We start from the raw sequence: 17,787 nt of genomic DNA, 5'->3' as shown, positions 1-17,787 counted from the left end.
GCTCTCCACAGATGAATTCGCAATACAGCTTCTTCAAATAAGTCTAAAAATGGCAAATGGCACTAGCATCGTCATTCTTTGTTTGCTTGCTTTCGTCACTCCCATTTTTCTTCTTGTGGACTGGTTCACCAAGCTAAACAGCCAATCAAAAGTGATCTCTGCCACTTATTCAACAAGCTCTGGCCAGAAAGCTGCAGATGAAGGTCCAACTAATGCCAACGAAGTGGAACACCCTGGAAAAACTAGGCTCACAGATGCTCAATGGCCTTTAGACCAGACTACACAGTGCATCCTAGATAGACGATCAACACGGGCAAATCCTGTAAATCACTGATCAATCTGAAAATGACATACTTGAAACCAGATCCACATGCAGGACAAGACTGCAGAGGTGCTGTTCAGCGGATGTTTATCATGCTAACTCTCAAAACAGCTGCAAACACTTTCCATAATCATTACTAATGTGAAAATGTGGCTTTTTCCGCCTCACTCTCACAATCCCAAAGGGCAAAGAGGGTGGGAGAGTGAAAGTGAACTTCTGGAAGTTATTACAGAGAGTCTAGCGGTGCTGGATGATGTGCAGTAAAAACAGGAATGCTGGCAGGTGGGCAACATGCATCTCGCTGGAACGTGGAAGCAGGTGGTCTGGAAAGACAACGCAGTTGATTTGCAATCATTTGAAGAGTCAGAGAGCCAAAATCACGTCTGAGCCAAATCAATGACTTCAGCAAAAACTGACAACCGCTCATCTGCGTCACTTTTAGGCTTCGGGGTTGGTGTGGTCTTTCCAATGGATCGGTTTGACTTGATGGCAGAGCAAATTCAATCTGTAAACACTTTCAAAAACAAAACCTCAAAATTCCTTAAGTAATTCAGGCAATTCAGATGGAGGCCAGTGCTGCACATATGTTCTCGATGACTGAAAGATGGAACTAATTCTGTGGCAGCTGGCAAGAAAGGATGTTAAGTTGCTTAACCAGCACTATTCCATAAAAAGCCACACTGACATTCATCTAACAGCTTCATTACATCATGTATCTGTATGTTGAGCAAGGCTACAGATACAACCTTTGGGCCTTATTCACAATTTGCAAGCAAAATGAATATGTAAATCCGTCATAAAACCATTAGCATGAAAATTGTCAAATCATACAATTTACATACAAATGTTATGTACTGTTTACAAACTCACTCTGCCCATATTTGAAGAATAAGACCTATCGATCAATATACTGTAATACTACTTCTAAAAAAAAAATGTATGTTTATATTTTTGTCTTTTTCTAAAGCATAATTAAGGTATGTATTGTGGTACTCTAATGAACATGTCTCAGAGACTGATGGGCAAGAGAAGAAATGACTGAATAGAGTATATTTGCACACAAAAAGTATTCACGTAGCAACGTTATGTTACGGCTGAATTACAGATTGGTTTGGAACGACACGAGGGTGAGTAATCTATGACAGAATTTTCGTTTTTGGGTAAACTATGCTTTTAACAATACACTTTGGAGTTGTAACAGTCACGATGTGAAAGACAAAAAAGGAATAATACAGATGTTACTATGCATAACTATGGAAAAATCTGCTGTTCTGCACAGGTTATGTAATCACTTGACAATAAATTGCTTAATGGGTCAAAAAAAATCTATAAAATAGCCAAGTAAAAATATGCAAGATCAGGAAAAATCTCTTTAATTTAATTTAAAATGCATGTGTCAAAACTAAAAAATAAAAGTCATAATAATAAAAAAAATAATAATGTTTTGTTTTTTTTACACAAATTATATGATATTTTGCAAACTTATGTATGGTCATACAGTTGCGGTCAAAGTTGAGTTTTTTTTATTTATAGTGATATAAGATGAGTCCCTAGTTTGTCCTGAACAGATAAACTGCCCGCTGTTCTTCAGAAAAATCATTCAGGTCCCACAAATTTTTTGTTTTGTTTTAGCATTTTTGTGTATTTGACCCCTTTCCAACAATGACTGTATAATTTTGAGATCCATCTTTTCACACTGAGGACAACTGAGGGACTCATACACAACTATTACAGAAGGTTCAAATGCTCCCTGATGCTATATTTCGACAAAATAAGAAAAAAGTACACATCTTTATTCTGTTCAAAAGTTTTCACCCCTGGTTCTTAATGCATCATTTTCCTTCTAAAGCATCAGTGTGCGTTTGAACCTTCTGTAATAGTTGCATATGAGTCCCTCAGTTGTCCTCAGTTTGAAAAGATGGATCTCAAAATCATACAGTCATTTTTGGAAAGGGAATTGCCCTCTTATTTTGATAAAATAATGAACAGGTGGAATAGAAATGGTCTATGCATATTAAATGTTTTTATTAAGCCCATGATAAAGCCTCAAGGCTGCATTTATTTGATTAAAAAAAAAAAAACCTAAAAATGGCAATTTGTAAAATTTGAAAAAGAAAAAAAACTTTATATTTGAATACGTTTTAAAATGTAATTTATTTTTGTGATGCAAAGCTGATTTTTAGCAGTCATTTCTCCAGTCTTTAGTGTCACATGATGCTTTAGAAATCATTTAATAAATTATAATAAAGGCAAATGTTTAAATTCAAACCATCAATCAGGTACAAAAGTACTAACTTTCCTGGCAAACAAACTTGCAAACTTGATATCACGGGGTTGAGTCTACTCTTTTGGCTGTTTCAGTGACAAGCAAGAGTTCACGATAGTGGGATTGGCAATCAATGTGATTCAAGCACGTAGAAAGCGTGCTGCAAAGTTGGCCTAAGATTACAAGAAAAATCTCAGGCAACTGAATAATGAATGATGTCGGTTTATGCAAGCAAGAGGCCTGTAGAGCAGTCACACACACATAATAAATACATTCCAGACACACGTACGGTGCTGTGTACTGTGCTGCACATATTCCACTGGAATATTCAATATGCAGGAAAGACAAAAGCAGAAGAGGCAGGCTTTCTTTTGCACAAAGAGAAGGGGGCACAGACAGGCGTAGGGGCGTCTTGCCATCCTTTGCATCCGCAGCCTCTTTGTTCTACGGGCCTGCCGAGATTTACTCTCCACTTCTTTTATTCTCTCCTTCGCTGTTCTCTGCTAGAATGAATGGGTGTACTTACACATTCACTGTGGAGCTATGGCCTGCGAAAAACCCACAACAAACTCAAGACGGCAAACATGAAAGCTCTCTGAGTGGTTTCAGCTTTCCTGCTCCGCCACCTCAGACTAAAAAGACTACCTAGAGCTTCAGAGGGAAGCAAAGGTCTGGATAAAGCTTTACGATGGAGATGAGGATGGTGGCGGTTTATAATAAGTATGATGGAGAGAGAACGAAAGCACCAGCTAAGAGATGAAAGCCGTGATACCTGGACAAGGGAAAGTTTGCTAGAAGTCCCAAGAGGTGTGAATTGTGGAGACGGGTGATTCTGAGTTGAGGCTACCACTGGGTGCTTCGCTCAACAAACAATACATATGAATGAAATATTTCATTTTAAATATATGATGGAACTTTTTTTATTGACAGTTCTCAATACTGAAGTTTGTTTTCATTTTTTCAAATTCTTTGCAGTGCATTCTGAGATGCACCTTTGACTTGTGATGCTGGTTTTAGTTTTAGCCCAACAAGGCATCTTTAAAGAATTTTTTGTTATTATTTACTCATCCCTGTGTCATCCAAGATGTTCATGTCCTTCTTTCTTCAGCCAAAAAGAAATTATGGTTTTTGAGTAAAATATTCCAGGATTTTTCTCCATATAGTGGACTTCAATGGGAGCCAATGAGTTGAAGGTCCAAATTGCAGTTTCAATGCAGCTTCAAAGGGCTCTACACAATCGCAGCTGAGGAATAAGGGTCTTATCTAGTGAAACAATCTGTCATTTTCAAAAAAAATTTAAAAATTTTTATATACTTTTTAAACGCAAATCACATTGGAAAGGTCATGTGTGACATTGGTGGAAGTACCGACCCTTTGTTTACAAAGCAAATGTGCAAAGAAAGTAAAAAAACCCTTTACAAATAAAAAAATAAAACAACGATGCTGGACGATTTTGAAGTTGGAGAAGAAACTGAATCTAGTTTCGCTACATAAGACCCTTATTCCTCGAATGGGATCATGTAGAGCCCTTTAAAGCTGTATGGGAACTGCTATTTGGACCTTCAACTCGTTGATCCCCATTAAAGTCCACTATATAAATCCTGGATTTTTTTCCTCTGAAGATTTTTTTTTCAACTGAAGAAAGAAAGACATGAACATCTTTGATGAGATAGGAGGGAGAGTAAATTTTCAGGAAACTTTTATTCTGGAAGTAAACTAATCCTTTAAAAGTTGTATGCAGCAAATATCTAAACATGGCTATATAGCAAACAAAGAAAAAAATACAAGCAATAAATAAAATGAATATTTTTTCAGCATAATTACTCTTGGATTCTCAGATCTATCTTGATATACCAAATGTTTAGGTCCATTTACAATCCCTTAAAGGATTATGTTCATGTCTTTCTTTTTTCAGTTGTAAAGAAATTTTGTTTTTTGAGGAAAACATTTCAGGATTTCTCTCCCTATAATGGACTTCTATGGTGCCCCCAAGATTGAACTTCCAAAAATGCAGTTTAAACACAGCTTCAAAGGGCTTTAGACGATCCCAGATGAGAAAGAAGGGTGTTATCTAGCGAAAAAAATCGGTTATTTTCTTAACAAATTGACAATTTATATATTTTTAACCTCAAATGCTCGTCTTGTCTTGTCTCTGTGATGCGCATGCATAGTCAGGTTAATTCAGGTTAATACAGTTAGGGTATGTCCAAAAACCCCCATCACAGTTTCGTCTTCAATTTCAAAATCGTACTACAATGCAGTATTGTAAATGGTGTTTGATCTTCTTTGTATGTTCACTTTGTAAACACTGGGTCAGTACTTCTGCAGTGATGTAGGATGATTTTGAAGTTGGGGAAGAAAACAAGATGGGAGTTTTTCGACATACTCCAACTGTATCACGTGCACGTGCGACCTAATTTCTCGATGGTGCAACTAAAAAAAAAATCAAAGGTTGCAACGGTGCGACCAGCTGTTCGAGGGGGGAAAAAAACGAAACTCCGTGACTCTTAAAGTCTCCCTGTTGTTCAACAACAGACACACATTAGGCCCATATCGTGGTCTAAACCAATCAGAGATAGTGAAGGGCGGATCCCGCCCCCCCTCTGATTGGCCGTGGTCCAGATATTCCTGTACGTGTGTGTTAGAGATGTTCCGATACCCTTTTTTCCTTCCCAATACCGATTCCGATACCTGGGCTTGGGGTATCGGCCGATACCGAGTACTAATCCGATACCTGGGTGTGTAATTGTATATACAGCTGTAAATAATACTAATAAATTATTTTATGGTGTGCTTCAGACTTATTCCTTAATAAAACAAACATACAGTGATATATACAGTAAACTAGAGTATTTGTATTATATGACATTTGACAGTAATATTTTTTTTATATAGTTAGTATTACAAATCTGGTTTTCTGACGTACATCAGCCCTGTTTATAACAGAGAATTTTGGCCAGAATTTGAAAGATTCTCACTAGATCTCGCAGCAACCTTATTCATTGTGCGGCATTTTCAAATGCTCCTCACTGGATCTCGCAGCAGTAACAGTGTTGCAAAATCAACGTTGGTTCACGAATAAAGCTGTTCGGGGTTTGTGCAAGTTTGTTTGCATTGCAGTCCAAACTGATAAACGGTCAGCGCTGAGCAGCTCAAACGTGTCGTGTTAGTTTCACTTTCGTTTCGCGTGCCATTTTATGTTTCTCATCTGAGACAGAAATGGCAGAGCTTATGAGTTGAACAACGCGGTGGTCACGCCAGTGTGACCGCTCACGAAAATTAGTAGCCTAACACTGGCAGAAAAATTGGTCACAGTCTGGAGCCCTTTAATATTACCGCAAGTGTCCCGCGCGCTTCAGTACAAGGAGTAAACAAACCACGCGCCTGTACAATTCATTAAAACAGAACCACGCATTAATTCATATTTAAACAGTCGGTTTTGGCTTAATATTAGTCCATATTACGATTTGATTTAAGTGTAATGAACTACCTTTGATTAATGCATCAAACTTTGACAAATTCCGTGACGTTCCGCGTTAAACTGTAAGTTCCATTTTGACTGGATTCCGCGATTCCGTCCGTGTTTTCCGCAGAAATCATAAAGCCCTACATATGAGACATGCCGCCGTTTTAGCGGACAAACTGCTGTTTGCATTCTGAGCCGGGAAGAAGAACTGGCTTCTGATTTGCTAGCGGGAATAACTTATATCTTAAGAAAATGGTATCGGATCGGTACGTGGGTTCAAGTACTCGCCGATTCCGATGCTAGATTTTTTTGTGGTATCGGCGGCATTTCCGATACTAGTATCGGAATCGGAACAACCCTAGTGTGTGTACGTTTGAAAATGCATATGATGCAGTCAGACAGAGAGAGGTGAATAGCCCATCAGGTAAACAGTGGATGTAGCCACGGATTATGAGAGAAGATGAAAAGAACGATTGACAGCTTTTTCGTTAAGAATGTTAAGTTAGGGCCTGATCCGTCCGAAAATCATAACCAATGCTCTGACACGGAGCCATCAACCTCCCAAGTTATAGCAAGCCCTGGTCCGGAGACGGCATTAGATAATAAGCCACATACGTTCGAGTTCGAGCCCACTGAAATTAAAAGGGGTAAAGTGTATACATTTCGAAAAGAGTGGCTTGACCAGTTTCCCTGGCTAAGATACAATAAAGCCGATAATATAATGCACTGTATTTACAGTAAAGAGTGCGGGAAGACCATGGCCGGCAGTAGTGCATTTGTGACTGGTTCTAATACATTTAGAATTGAAACGCTGAAAAAGCACAATGCATCTATAAAACACATTACATGCCGCGATAAATGCACTGCTCAAGTGTCCCCTCTCCCCGCTGCCTTTCAGCGGCAGGCAGCAGCAAACAGATCATCAGACGAGGCCGAGATGATAATTAAGTTTAACGTTGCCTACAATATTGCAAAAGAACTTCCCTTCACTAAATTCAAGTCCGAAATAATTCTTATGAAGAAAAATGGCTTGAACGTAGGGCTGGGCCGATAAACGATATCATATCGAATCGCGATAAAATTTATGTTAATAACGATGATAAGCTCTAGACATTTTTTGCTCGATATGGATTAATCTAAGAGCCAATCACACAGCAGAAATATGCGATAGCGGCCAATCAGCGTGCAGCATGCGTGTGCCCGTCAAAGTACAAAGTTCATTTCCTACAGCACTTTGCGAAGCAACCCTACACCAGGACGACAAAAAAAAGAGAGTGGAAGCAGCGACGAAAGAGAAACTAACCTCGAATTATTTTCCAAAGATGTTGAAGTTGTCGACAAAAAAAGGTAGCACGAATTCCGTAAGTGGTTTGACTAGCTGAAAAGCGCGATTGTTAAAACTGAAACCGAAAGCAAAAAACGCACGCGCATTCAAAAGCAATTTTAATCCCCCTTGTTTAGAGAGTGACTCCCCAATGCACGCAAATTAGGCTACATGACATATCTAGGCTGTTATCAGAATGTAGACTATAATAGGTTGTGTATGTCTATAGCTCTGTATCATGCTTGAAATATTCCGTCTCTGTTTGCACTTTGAAAAATGAGAGAGTAGCCTACTTAGATTATGGCTGAATTATCTGCACTTAATACGATTAAGAAAGAGCTGTGTCGTAATTTTTTAATATTTATACTGTAGATCGTTTCAAAATGCAGTGGTTGCCTCTAATTTAAATAGCTCAACCTATAATAGAGAAAATAAACAATTGTGTTTATAATAATAAATAATAAAGAAATAAAGAAATGTGTTACAAATTATGTTTTTACAATAATTTTATGTTTACATTTTGTACATTTACTCTCATTTACCATACTCTGTCACAACTTTTATTTTTTTTTTTCATTTATTTTAGTAAGTTATTTTAATTTTTAAGGCCAAATCTGTAATCTGCTTTTGTTAATAAACTATACTTAAAAATGTAATTTAATGAATCCTTTAATTTTTGTGGCTTTAGTCATTGTTGGGATACTATTTTAAAGCTGGCAACATCAACAGCTTATATCGAAATATATATCGTCATCGTTCAATATGGGAAAAAATTATCGAGATTACATTTTTGCCATATCGCCCAGCCCTACTTGAACGTAAACCCGACGTACAGCAATGATGTCGCGTGCGCCCAATTTATAGGAGTCATCGCAGATACATTGAAAAAAAAAGACGTCTGTGCAAATTGCGAACACTTGTAAAACTGCGTTGTTAAATGTGATGCGGTTGAAAATTTGGGTGCACCTAACTTTTGCGCTGGTGCACCTAAGAAAAAAAGTTAGGCACACCAGTGCAACAAGTTAGTCTAGAGCCCTGCATTATGTTATCTAACACATGCACGAATTGTATGTTATTCTGACAGCACTGCACAAGCTGGTTAGCCAGGGTTCAAAGCCTGTTCTGAAAAGTAATGAGAATCATTCATAAATCTGCTGCTGTCAGCAAAAAGTAGTACTGAGGTCTTCTTGTGGGTTTCGGCCAAAATAAAAGTTAACATTCATAAATGTTAGCATTGTAATTTTACTGTTGTCCTGTAAAATAAAAAATAAAATGATAACAATCATTAACAGCTCCATTAATGCATTTAATATAAAACACATGCCTTATTCAAGAAGAGGTTCTTAAACATGGACAACAAATATTATTTTACTGCTTTGTTGGTAGGCTATAACAGGGTATATACAGCAATCCTTAAGTTAATTTTACTACTTTTTAATACCTTTTTTACTACCTTCAGATTTTTTTTTAAAACCATCACGACACTGAATTCCAAGTGTTAATCAGCGACCTTTCCATTATTTACACAGATTTTGACATATATAACATACAAAAAAAGAATAGATTTAGAGACTGATGTTGACAACATATTGCACATATTTATTTCACTTAGTAAATAAAAATAAAACAAACTACATAAAATGTGCAATGGAGAGAATGGATAGTTCCAGCACACTGGCTGGCATTCACTGCAAGTTGCTGATTCACCATTATGATATATTCACATTAAAATGCTTGATCTGTAGAGAAAAGGCTGTGCATCTTTCAGTGCGCAAAACCATGATAATATGAAACGCTTCAAAACAGAGCGCACAAAGCGCGTATGCGCATCGCGGGTGCAGAATGATGTGCTCAAAGCAACATGGAGACACAGCCAGTGCGCATTTAAAAGTTCACGGCACAAAGCGAAGAAATGTCGAGCGCACAAATCCTAGTGTATATCTGTCCAACAGTTTATTTATCAATTGTTTCTTCAAGAGTTTTAAATTCCAGTTATTGTGCGTTTGATGCCGATTCATAGTCCTTGTGTGTTTGTGACAGGCACACGGTAGCGAGTCGTTTAAAACAGCAACAAACTCCAACAAAATAAAGTCATTTTATGCAAATCCACAGCCTTTTCTCTACAGATCAAGCATTTTAATGTGAATATATCATATTGGAGAGTTTTACCGTGCATCCTGCTGTAACCAGAAGAGGTGCGCGCGCTGTTTGAATAACTTTACTGAATGGAGAATGATTGACAGTCGCAGAGGAGGCCCATATTTAAACGAACTAACGCGAACGCAGATAGAATTTCAATCAGAATAGGACACCTGATAGTCTGAAAAAATAATACCTAATTTGGAAAAAATAATATCTTTGAGACCACATTTAATACTTTTAATGGCCTTAAATTTGACAATTTTGATTTATCACTTTTTAATACTTTTTAAAACCCCGCGGATACCCTAGAATGTTAAAAATGTTCAGTGTTAAGTAAATATTTTTAAATTGTTTTGTAATTGATTTGTTTTTTGTTTTTTTAAAGCAAGACAAAACTGTAAAAAGCACATTTTGTTTATTTAATTTATGCAATGGTGAAAAAAATTGGAAATGCAAAATACATGGGAAAAAACACAAAAAAAAACTGTGTTCTGTAATTGGTCTTCAGCCCAGTGTTTAATTTTGTTCGGCTTTGGCCAAGAATTTTCATTTCGGTGCATCCCTAATGGTTAAATGTAAAGGTGGGAAACTATCTGTTAATTAATCTTCCTCATAATTGAGTGGAATTGTCTAGCTGTTATTGATTATGTGCATTCAGCAGTGATAAACACATTCCAGTAACACTTACTTCGACATCTATACATTCTACACCAAGTTATCACAACATCAAATTTAGTAGAATAGATTATTAGACTACTCTATTATTAACAAGAAGAAACAAAACCATACGTGAGGACGAAATATACTGATCAACTTCAAATAAGAAGAAATGAACTCAAATATTCAATCTCACACCTTTGGCTTAAACAAAAAAGCAACTTAAATTTTCCTGAAAGCGCTGATGCTGACACATTAAATGAGTGTAAGACAACTTCTGTAACCAATCTTGTTGAAATCCAACAGAGCAAATAACTTCAAAATAGTGTTTGGACAAAGTCCTTTCTCAATGAGTAGAATGATTTCCACTGTTGCGTGTTCCAGGCACAAACCACAAGCTTATTGCAAGTTTGAGCGTGTGCCAACCTTTCTTGAGATACCACAGGTGAACATTTTAAAAGATAAAAATTACAAGTTGGAACGATCAGCTGTTTCCTATTAAAATATCTAATCATAATAGTGCAGCTATCATAATCAAGAGTGCATAGTAACGTCATGGCTTGGCATACAAATGGAAAATTAACATGGCGTGACACTTTTCCTGTTAGAAATGTCCTGGACAGTTTAGTTTGGGGTGGATTTAAGCCTAATTTATGATTCTCATCTGTAGTTTGTTGAAATGTTGGTGGATCACCAAAATAAGTCATTGCGATTATGCATCACTCCCCACCATCTCCCAACAGCCAAAAAACTCATCCACTTATGTTTTGACAAACATACATAAAACTCTGCTTTGGCAAACCAATTACACAGCAATGTAATCGATAACACTTCCAAAAACTATATAAATCTCTGTAAGTCCATAAAAGCAAAGGGGACTCTCTAAACAACATTTTAGAGTGAATCATTCACACTGCAAATCAGGGCAAATCTGTGCAGTTACTGCATTTTTCCTTTGCATGGCACATAAACATTTACTGCAATGACCAAAACTGACAGTAGGAGACAGTTTACAGAAACGCCACTATCAGCGTCCCTTGTGCCAATGCTGAAAATTCAATTTCAATGCATACTTGTGTCAGTCTGTTAATCGTAACACAACACATCCAAAGTACATCCAAAAGCTTTTAGAATTAAAGTCAACCATCGATTAACCAGCAGTTCATTCAATTTATCCAGCCCTAAATGAATTAGAAACATTGCCATGCTGCACCACACAACATTATAAGTTAAACCACAAACAATCAGACTGAATGGAACAAATGCTGCCTGCATTAAGCTAACGAGCGTAATAAAACTTAATGATGATTCTTTTATTTATTATCGTGTGTGTACCACTGCAAGGACAAACAAAGAAGCCTAACCCAACAATGCACAATGAATGCCAATGAAAAGGCCAACTATATCAATATCCACCTCCTTTCAGCTGAATTCATGCATGCTTAAAAGAAGCCTTCAGCTGTGGCATCCATTACAGTAACTCCACTGCAGGGCTTGTTTGTGCAACAGACTCCCAGAAAAATTATGAGCAGGAAAACTGCTTGAGCAGTATTGAGAGCATGAACTTAAAACTAAAATATTTTATGCACTGCCTGAAAGGGTAAATTTAATTCATTTCTCTGAATCCGTTCTTTCAAACCGTCCACTTCAATAAACCCCTTGAACCACAATGCAAAAGTGAGTTTTTACATGCATTAAATGTTTTGGCAAAATATATTATTATTCATGATTATTACTCTAATATTTTACTTGCATTAAACCATTTAAATGTACACTGCAACAACGACTGATCAGTTTATAGTTCGTCTGACTGCTCTTTAGAAGCAAATACATTAAGATATATAATGAATATATTGATTTTTGCATTTTATAGCATTTTTCCAAACCTGTAGTCTTGAGTACAATTAATACAAGCTGCAAAAGGGGACCAAAGCTTGATATAGTTTTAAAATTCATAGAAATACTGCCTTTATGCTTTCACAACCTTTGCAGAGGTTAATATACTTCCAGTATTGGTAAATTGTTGATAAGAAACAAAAAAGCTCCACTGAATGGGCTGAACTGATAATAAGAATTAAAACCCAAGTGCTACATTTACAATATCAATGTGCTATATACAATATATTTTACAATATTGTAAGTTGTGTGGTTAGTATTCACTGTAGTTTTACATTTAAGCTCAAGTTAGCACAGCAAAGCTTTAGAAATAGCCTTTCAGAATCCTTTTTACTGGTTTGCCAACTTGCTATAAGAGATATGAAAGTTCTCAAACAAATCACCAATTAGCCATGTTACTTAAAACAGTATGAGACATTAGGATGAAGCAGTTTTTGGTCTTGGGATGATATATTAACATTACCAGCAGATAAACAGCTGAGGTCAAAACTTTACATACACCTTGCAAAATGTTAATTATTTGATCAAAATAGGAAGGAAATACAAAAAGCATGTTATTTTTTATTTAGTACTGACCTGAATAAGATATTTTGCATAAAAGACATCCACAAGAGAAAATAATTGAATTTTTTTTAAATTACCCGTTCAAAAGTTTACATACACTTGATTCTTAATACGGTGTTGTTACCTGAATTATCCACAGTTGTGTGTTTTTTTTTTAAGTGATAGTTGTTCATGAGTCCCTTGTTGCCTGCTGTTCTTCAGGAAAATCCTTCAGGTCCCACAAACTTTTTATTTTTTTGTATTTGAACTGTTTCCAACAATGACTGTATAATTTTGAGATCAATCTTTTCACACCGAGGACAACTGAAGGATTCAAATGCAACCATTACAGAAGGTTCAAATGTGTCATACTTTTTTCATTTAGCACTGCCCTTCAGAAGCTACAGAAGAAACGTGTTTCCCAGAAGCCAAAATAAGGTACATTTACCCTGATCTTCACATTCAAAAAGTTAATGCATTGCGTTTCCTCCTGGAGCATCAGTGAACGTTTGAACCTTCTGTTATAGTTGCTTATGAGTCCCTCAGTTGTCCTCAGTGTGAAAAGATGGATCTCAAAGGGTTTAAATACACAATAATATTGAAAAACCAAAGAATTTGTGAGGCCTGAAGGACTTTTCTGAAGAACATCTTTTACGTGAAATATCTTATTCAGGTCAGTGCTAAATAAAAAAATAACACGCATTTCGTATGATCCCTCTTATTTTGGAAAAATAATTTACATTTTGCAGATTCTGCAAGGTGTGTGTAAACTTTTGACCTCAACTGTAGGTCTACTTTTGAGACAGTGTTAAATGAATGAATATTGACCATTTTGAATTTATCATTTATTTCAGAAAGTAAGTGAAGCTAGTCATTCAAAAGCCTTGTTGGATAAGGCAGTATTTGTGTAAATTTTGTATATATATATAAAAAAAAAGATTGATTTTCATAAAATTGTATAGATTTCTAGGTATACACTCTGTGAAATAAGGCAAGTGAAAAAAGAAAAATGCAATGAATCGTTGTTAACCATATTCCCTTTCCACTATAGCCTGCTGCTTAAATGTTATACATATAAATTGTTTCTTTAATATTACCAGTTTCATTTTCAACAGGTTCAGTTATGAATATGAATAAAGCACATAGCCGTGCACTAACTTTTTGGAAACTTTTAGAGAAAAGACATGCAGTGTTTCATTATGCAAACCAAAACGTAAAACAGTTTTCACAATAACAAAAGAAATAACGTTTAGCTTAAAAAAAAAACAAGACTAATATTGATGTTTCTTCTCATCAATTTGCACCACAATGTTCTGCCATCACTTCCAAAATAAATCAGTTGAAGGAATGAACTGAAGCTCATTCATTTTTCAGGTGAAGAGCACCTAGCGTGATGGACAAAAACAAGGCCCACAGGTAGTACTAAGGTCATTTGGGCTTCATAATTTTAGGGATGTCAGCTAAATCGTCAAATCTGATATAATCAACGTCTGTGTATTGACGTTAAGCATGAGCGATAGCGTTATCCATTGCCCGCACGAATTTATAATGGTGACTTTAGCTAAGCTAATAGGCTAATTAGCTAGCATGTATAACGGGCCTCTAACCGGTTAACTGTACATCATTTAAACAACACAGTCTTTAACATTATACACACAAACACACATATACAACATATATGACTGTATGCAAGAGAAGGAGAAATGCTGTCAGAGATCGTTTAAGCTCATGTGCTGTTGACAACTAAAGATGTTTTCGCGGGATAACACTATTGACAAGAAGAATAAAGAGTTTAGTAGAATATATCTCAAAACTTAGTCATTTTAAAAGCATTAAAATCATGGAAAAGGCGCATATTATGCCCCAAATTGTTTCATCAAATGATGCTGTCTAGATAGGCAGCTCACTGGTGTTTCAAACACAGCCCAGAGGAAAAAAACACGCGTGCAGAACAGCGTGGAATTGTGTAAATTGAATATAAGAGCACACGTGAACGGGAAGGGGTCATAAATAGGCTGAAAATAGTGAAATGAAAGAGATCATAATGTTATATTAATCGTGTGGTGCTGGTGATCAGCTGAGGGTGTGTGACGTCACGGGATCCGCACCTTTATAAGTAACGGGCCTCTGCATCGACACACAAGCTCTTTAGAAAGCAAAAGCCCGGGCATACTCACGCTTTATCCACCAGCTCCCTGACTTTCCACATATTCAACATCTCGGCGCTTTAGCAGGGGCTCTCCGCCTCAATATCGTGTCGTCCGGTCCGCACTAAAACACAGGTGGACTCGGATATCTGTTACCGATAATAACAGAATCCCTCAGCCCCTTCCGCCTCTCCAGCGCTAATCGACACAGCACCGCGGATCGGCCAGTTACTACGGTGACGCGTATTGTGCTCCAAGAGGGAGCGGACGCGGGCATGACGTCGTACGCGGGGGCATCATGGGAAATGTAGTTTTTTTCAAAAGTGCAAAACAAAGCAGAGACACTACCAATCAAAAGTTTTTGGACAGTAAGATCGGCTCACCAAGCCTGCATTTATTTGATCAAAAATACAACAAAAGCAGTAATATTTCGAAATGTTTTTACTATTTAAAATAACTGCTTTCTATTTGAATATATTTTAAAATGTAATTTATTCCCATGTCTTCAGTGTCACATGATCCTTCAGAAATAATTCCAATATGCTGATTTGGTGTTCAAGGAACATTTATTATTATTATTATTATTATTATTATTATTATTGGTATTATTATTATAAATATTTAAACAGTTTTATTCAGGATTCTTTGATGAATAGAAAGATCCAAAGATTCGCATTTATCTGAAATGAATAGCTTTTGTAACATTATACACTGTACCATTTAAAAGCTTGGAGTCAGTATTTATTTGTTTATATATTTATATTTTGGGAGAAATAACTTATAGAAATGAATACTTTTATTTTGCAAGGATGCTTTAAATTTATAATATTACAGAAGATTTCTATTTCAGATAAATGCTGTTCTTCTGAACTTTCTATTTATCAAAGAAACAAAAAAAAAACTATAAGATAATAGATAATAAACCTATAAGATAATAATAATAATAATAATAATAATAATACATGTTTTTGAGCATCAAATCATAATTTTTTAATGATTTCTGAAGGATCATGTGACTGGAGTAATGATGCTAAAATTCAGCTTTGGAATCACAGTAATAAATTGCATTTTAAAATGCATTCAAATAGAAATCAGTTATTTTAAATAGTTAAAATATTTCAAAATGTTACAGTTTTGAAGTACTTTGGATCAAATAAATGCAGGCTTGGTGAGCAGAAGAGACTTAAAAAAAAAAAAAAAAAACATTAAAAACTTACTGTCCAAAAATTGTTGACTGGTAGTTTAATTCAGAAATTGTACATGTATAAACAAATATATGTTGTTTCAGAGCCATAACAAACTAACCAGATTAGTGGCTACAATTTATAGTGTTAATCCAGTTATGTACCTTAAAAAAGAGAAGAAAACCATAGTTATTTATTGTACTTTCATGATTGCCAAATAAACACACTGTATTGCTCTAAATTAAAATGAATAAATGGCTGTCTAGTCAATAACACATCATAGCAGTTTGCCAATATATTGCTGACAAACTGAACCAGTGTATGTCACATCAAAAAAGAAAAGAAGATTAATATGAAGATGATTTGTAATGCAATGTATCCCACATAAAATATATCATAATCGCAAACTACCATAGTGTTGCCAAAATGAAAATCAATGAATGACTATCTATGATGGAGCATTATAAACAGTGAATTTGGATAGCAATATTCATGTACCATGGTATTTACATGGTGCTCCATGCTAATTCAAAGAAAACAATGGGACTACCATGGGACATGTTTAAAACACAAATAAGAAGCTTAGTGGCTTAGTAGTTTAGTACCATATATACACACACCATCTGTTAACCCTTGTCATTTGATGATACTTTGTGAAATGTAATCATTAGAAGCCTGATGTGGTTGATGTTATTGTTGTTGCTATATTATTCTTTGCTTATAAATGAAAGTTAATTAAACATTCCACTTGTCAGTGTTTAAATGCTCCAAACAGAATTCCAATCTGTATTAGTGGTGTAGATTTTTCACTGACCTTTTAGTATGTTATATTGTTACACCTGTAGGTGGCAGCATGAGTCATTTAGTCATTCAGTAAACTAATTAGTTCAAAATAACTCATTCAGTCACAAAACAAGTGATTGGCTGCTCTAAAATCACTCCTTATTATCCTTATCCACCTTTTTCTTTACCATAAGAGTGGGCGCGGCCATTTGTAGATTGTGGCTTAATTATGGGTGTGGCTTCCAGTCACATTCGTGTCCAACTATTTTTAGCTAAACAGCTAGATTTGCTGCTTGAAAAAAAATCGGTGTGTCTTACCATATTATTTCAATGTATTGTCTTATTTATGAGCACACTGGTTTGTAGAGCAAACTGTTTTACTGTTTACTGCACACTGTTATTCTTCTTCTTTATTTCCCTATAGCGGATAATGAACCGGAAGTCTCATCCATTAGCCTACTTCCGCGTTGAGGAAAAAGGTGGATATAGTTTACTATTTGAGGGGACAGCCATTTGTAATGGTGTCTGAAACCATAGTAGATAGGTAGATTATTGAATGTATTAATTAACAAGTGTACACTAATGGGCAGCCTCTAAAAAATACCACTGTGTACTGTGAGCTTAAGGTGAGCAGGTGAATCGGGTAAAAAAATTAACTAATAGTTATGACTTTACTTACCCAGTTGATTGATTACATTGATAACTGCAAACATTTTTTGTATTACAAGTTTTCTAAAATGTTACTTTTAAATATGCAAATGAGGCATTATTTAATGAAAGATGCGCTAATTTGCATACATTTCTGGACACTGGATGAAGTCAGTTTCAAAATTCTTGTTTAATTTTTTTGACATATTAGAGTCAAAAGTTTTTACAGATGGGATTTTGGGTATCTCATTTCGTCACGACATAATTCAGAAAAAACAGACAGGAAATACTATATTTTTTACCATTTTTTGAGAAATAAAATGTATAAAATCAAGCAAATTATACATGAAAAAATCCCTCTGTGAAAACCTTCAGGATATAGACAGGAATAAAAATGTAAAGTTTGGTG

At 35.7% G+C, this 17,787-nt stretch overlaps 1 protein-coding gene across 1 annotated transcript in view; it reads right to left on the bottom strand.

The window, feature by feature from the left end:
- Window positions 1-14,976, bottom strand: part of clint1b (clathrin interactor 1b) — a 47,546-nt gene extending 32,570 nt beyond the window's left edge. Inside the window, exon 1 of the mRNA XM_073824324.1 lies at window positions 14,794-14,976. Coding sequence (XP_073680425.1) covers window positions 14,794-14,834 — 41 coding nt within the window. The 5' untranslated portion in view covers window positions 14,835-14,976. The remainder of the gene's footprint in view (window positions 1-14,793) is intronic.
- Between the last annotated feature and the right edge of the window lie 2,811 nt (window positions 14,977-17,787).

Source organism: Garra rufa, chromosome 19 (assembly GCF_049309525.1).
Source record: "Garra rufa chromosome 19, GarRuf1.0, whole genome shotgun sequence".
Classification (NCBI taxonomy): Eukaryota; Metazoa; Chordata; class Actinopteri; order Cypriniformes; family Cyprinidae; genus Garra; species Garra rufa.
The sequence above is the reverse complement of the archived record's forward strand: the minus strand, read 5'-3'. Positions and strand labels throughout refer to the sequence as shown.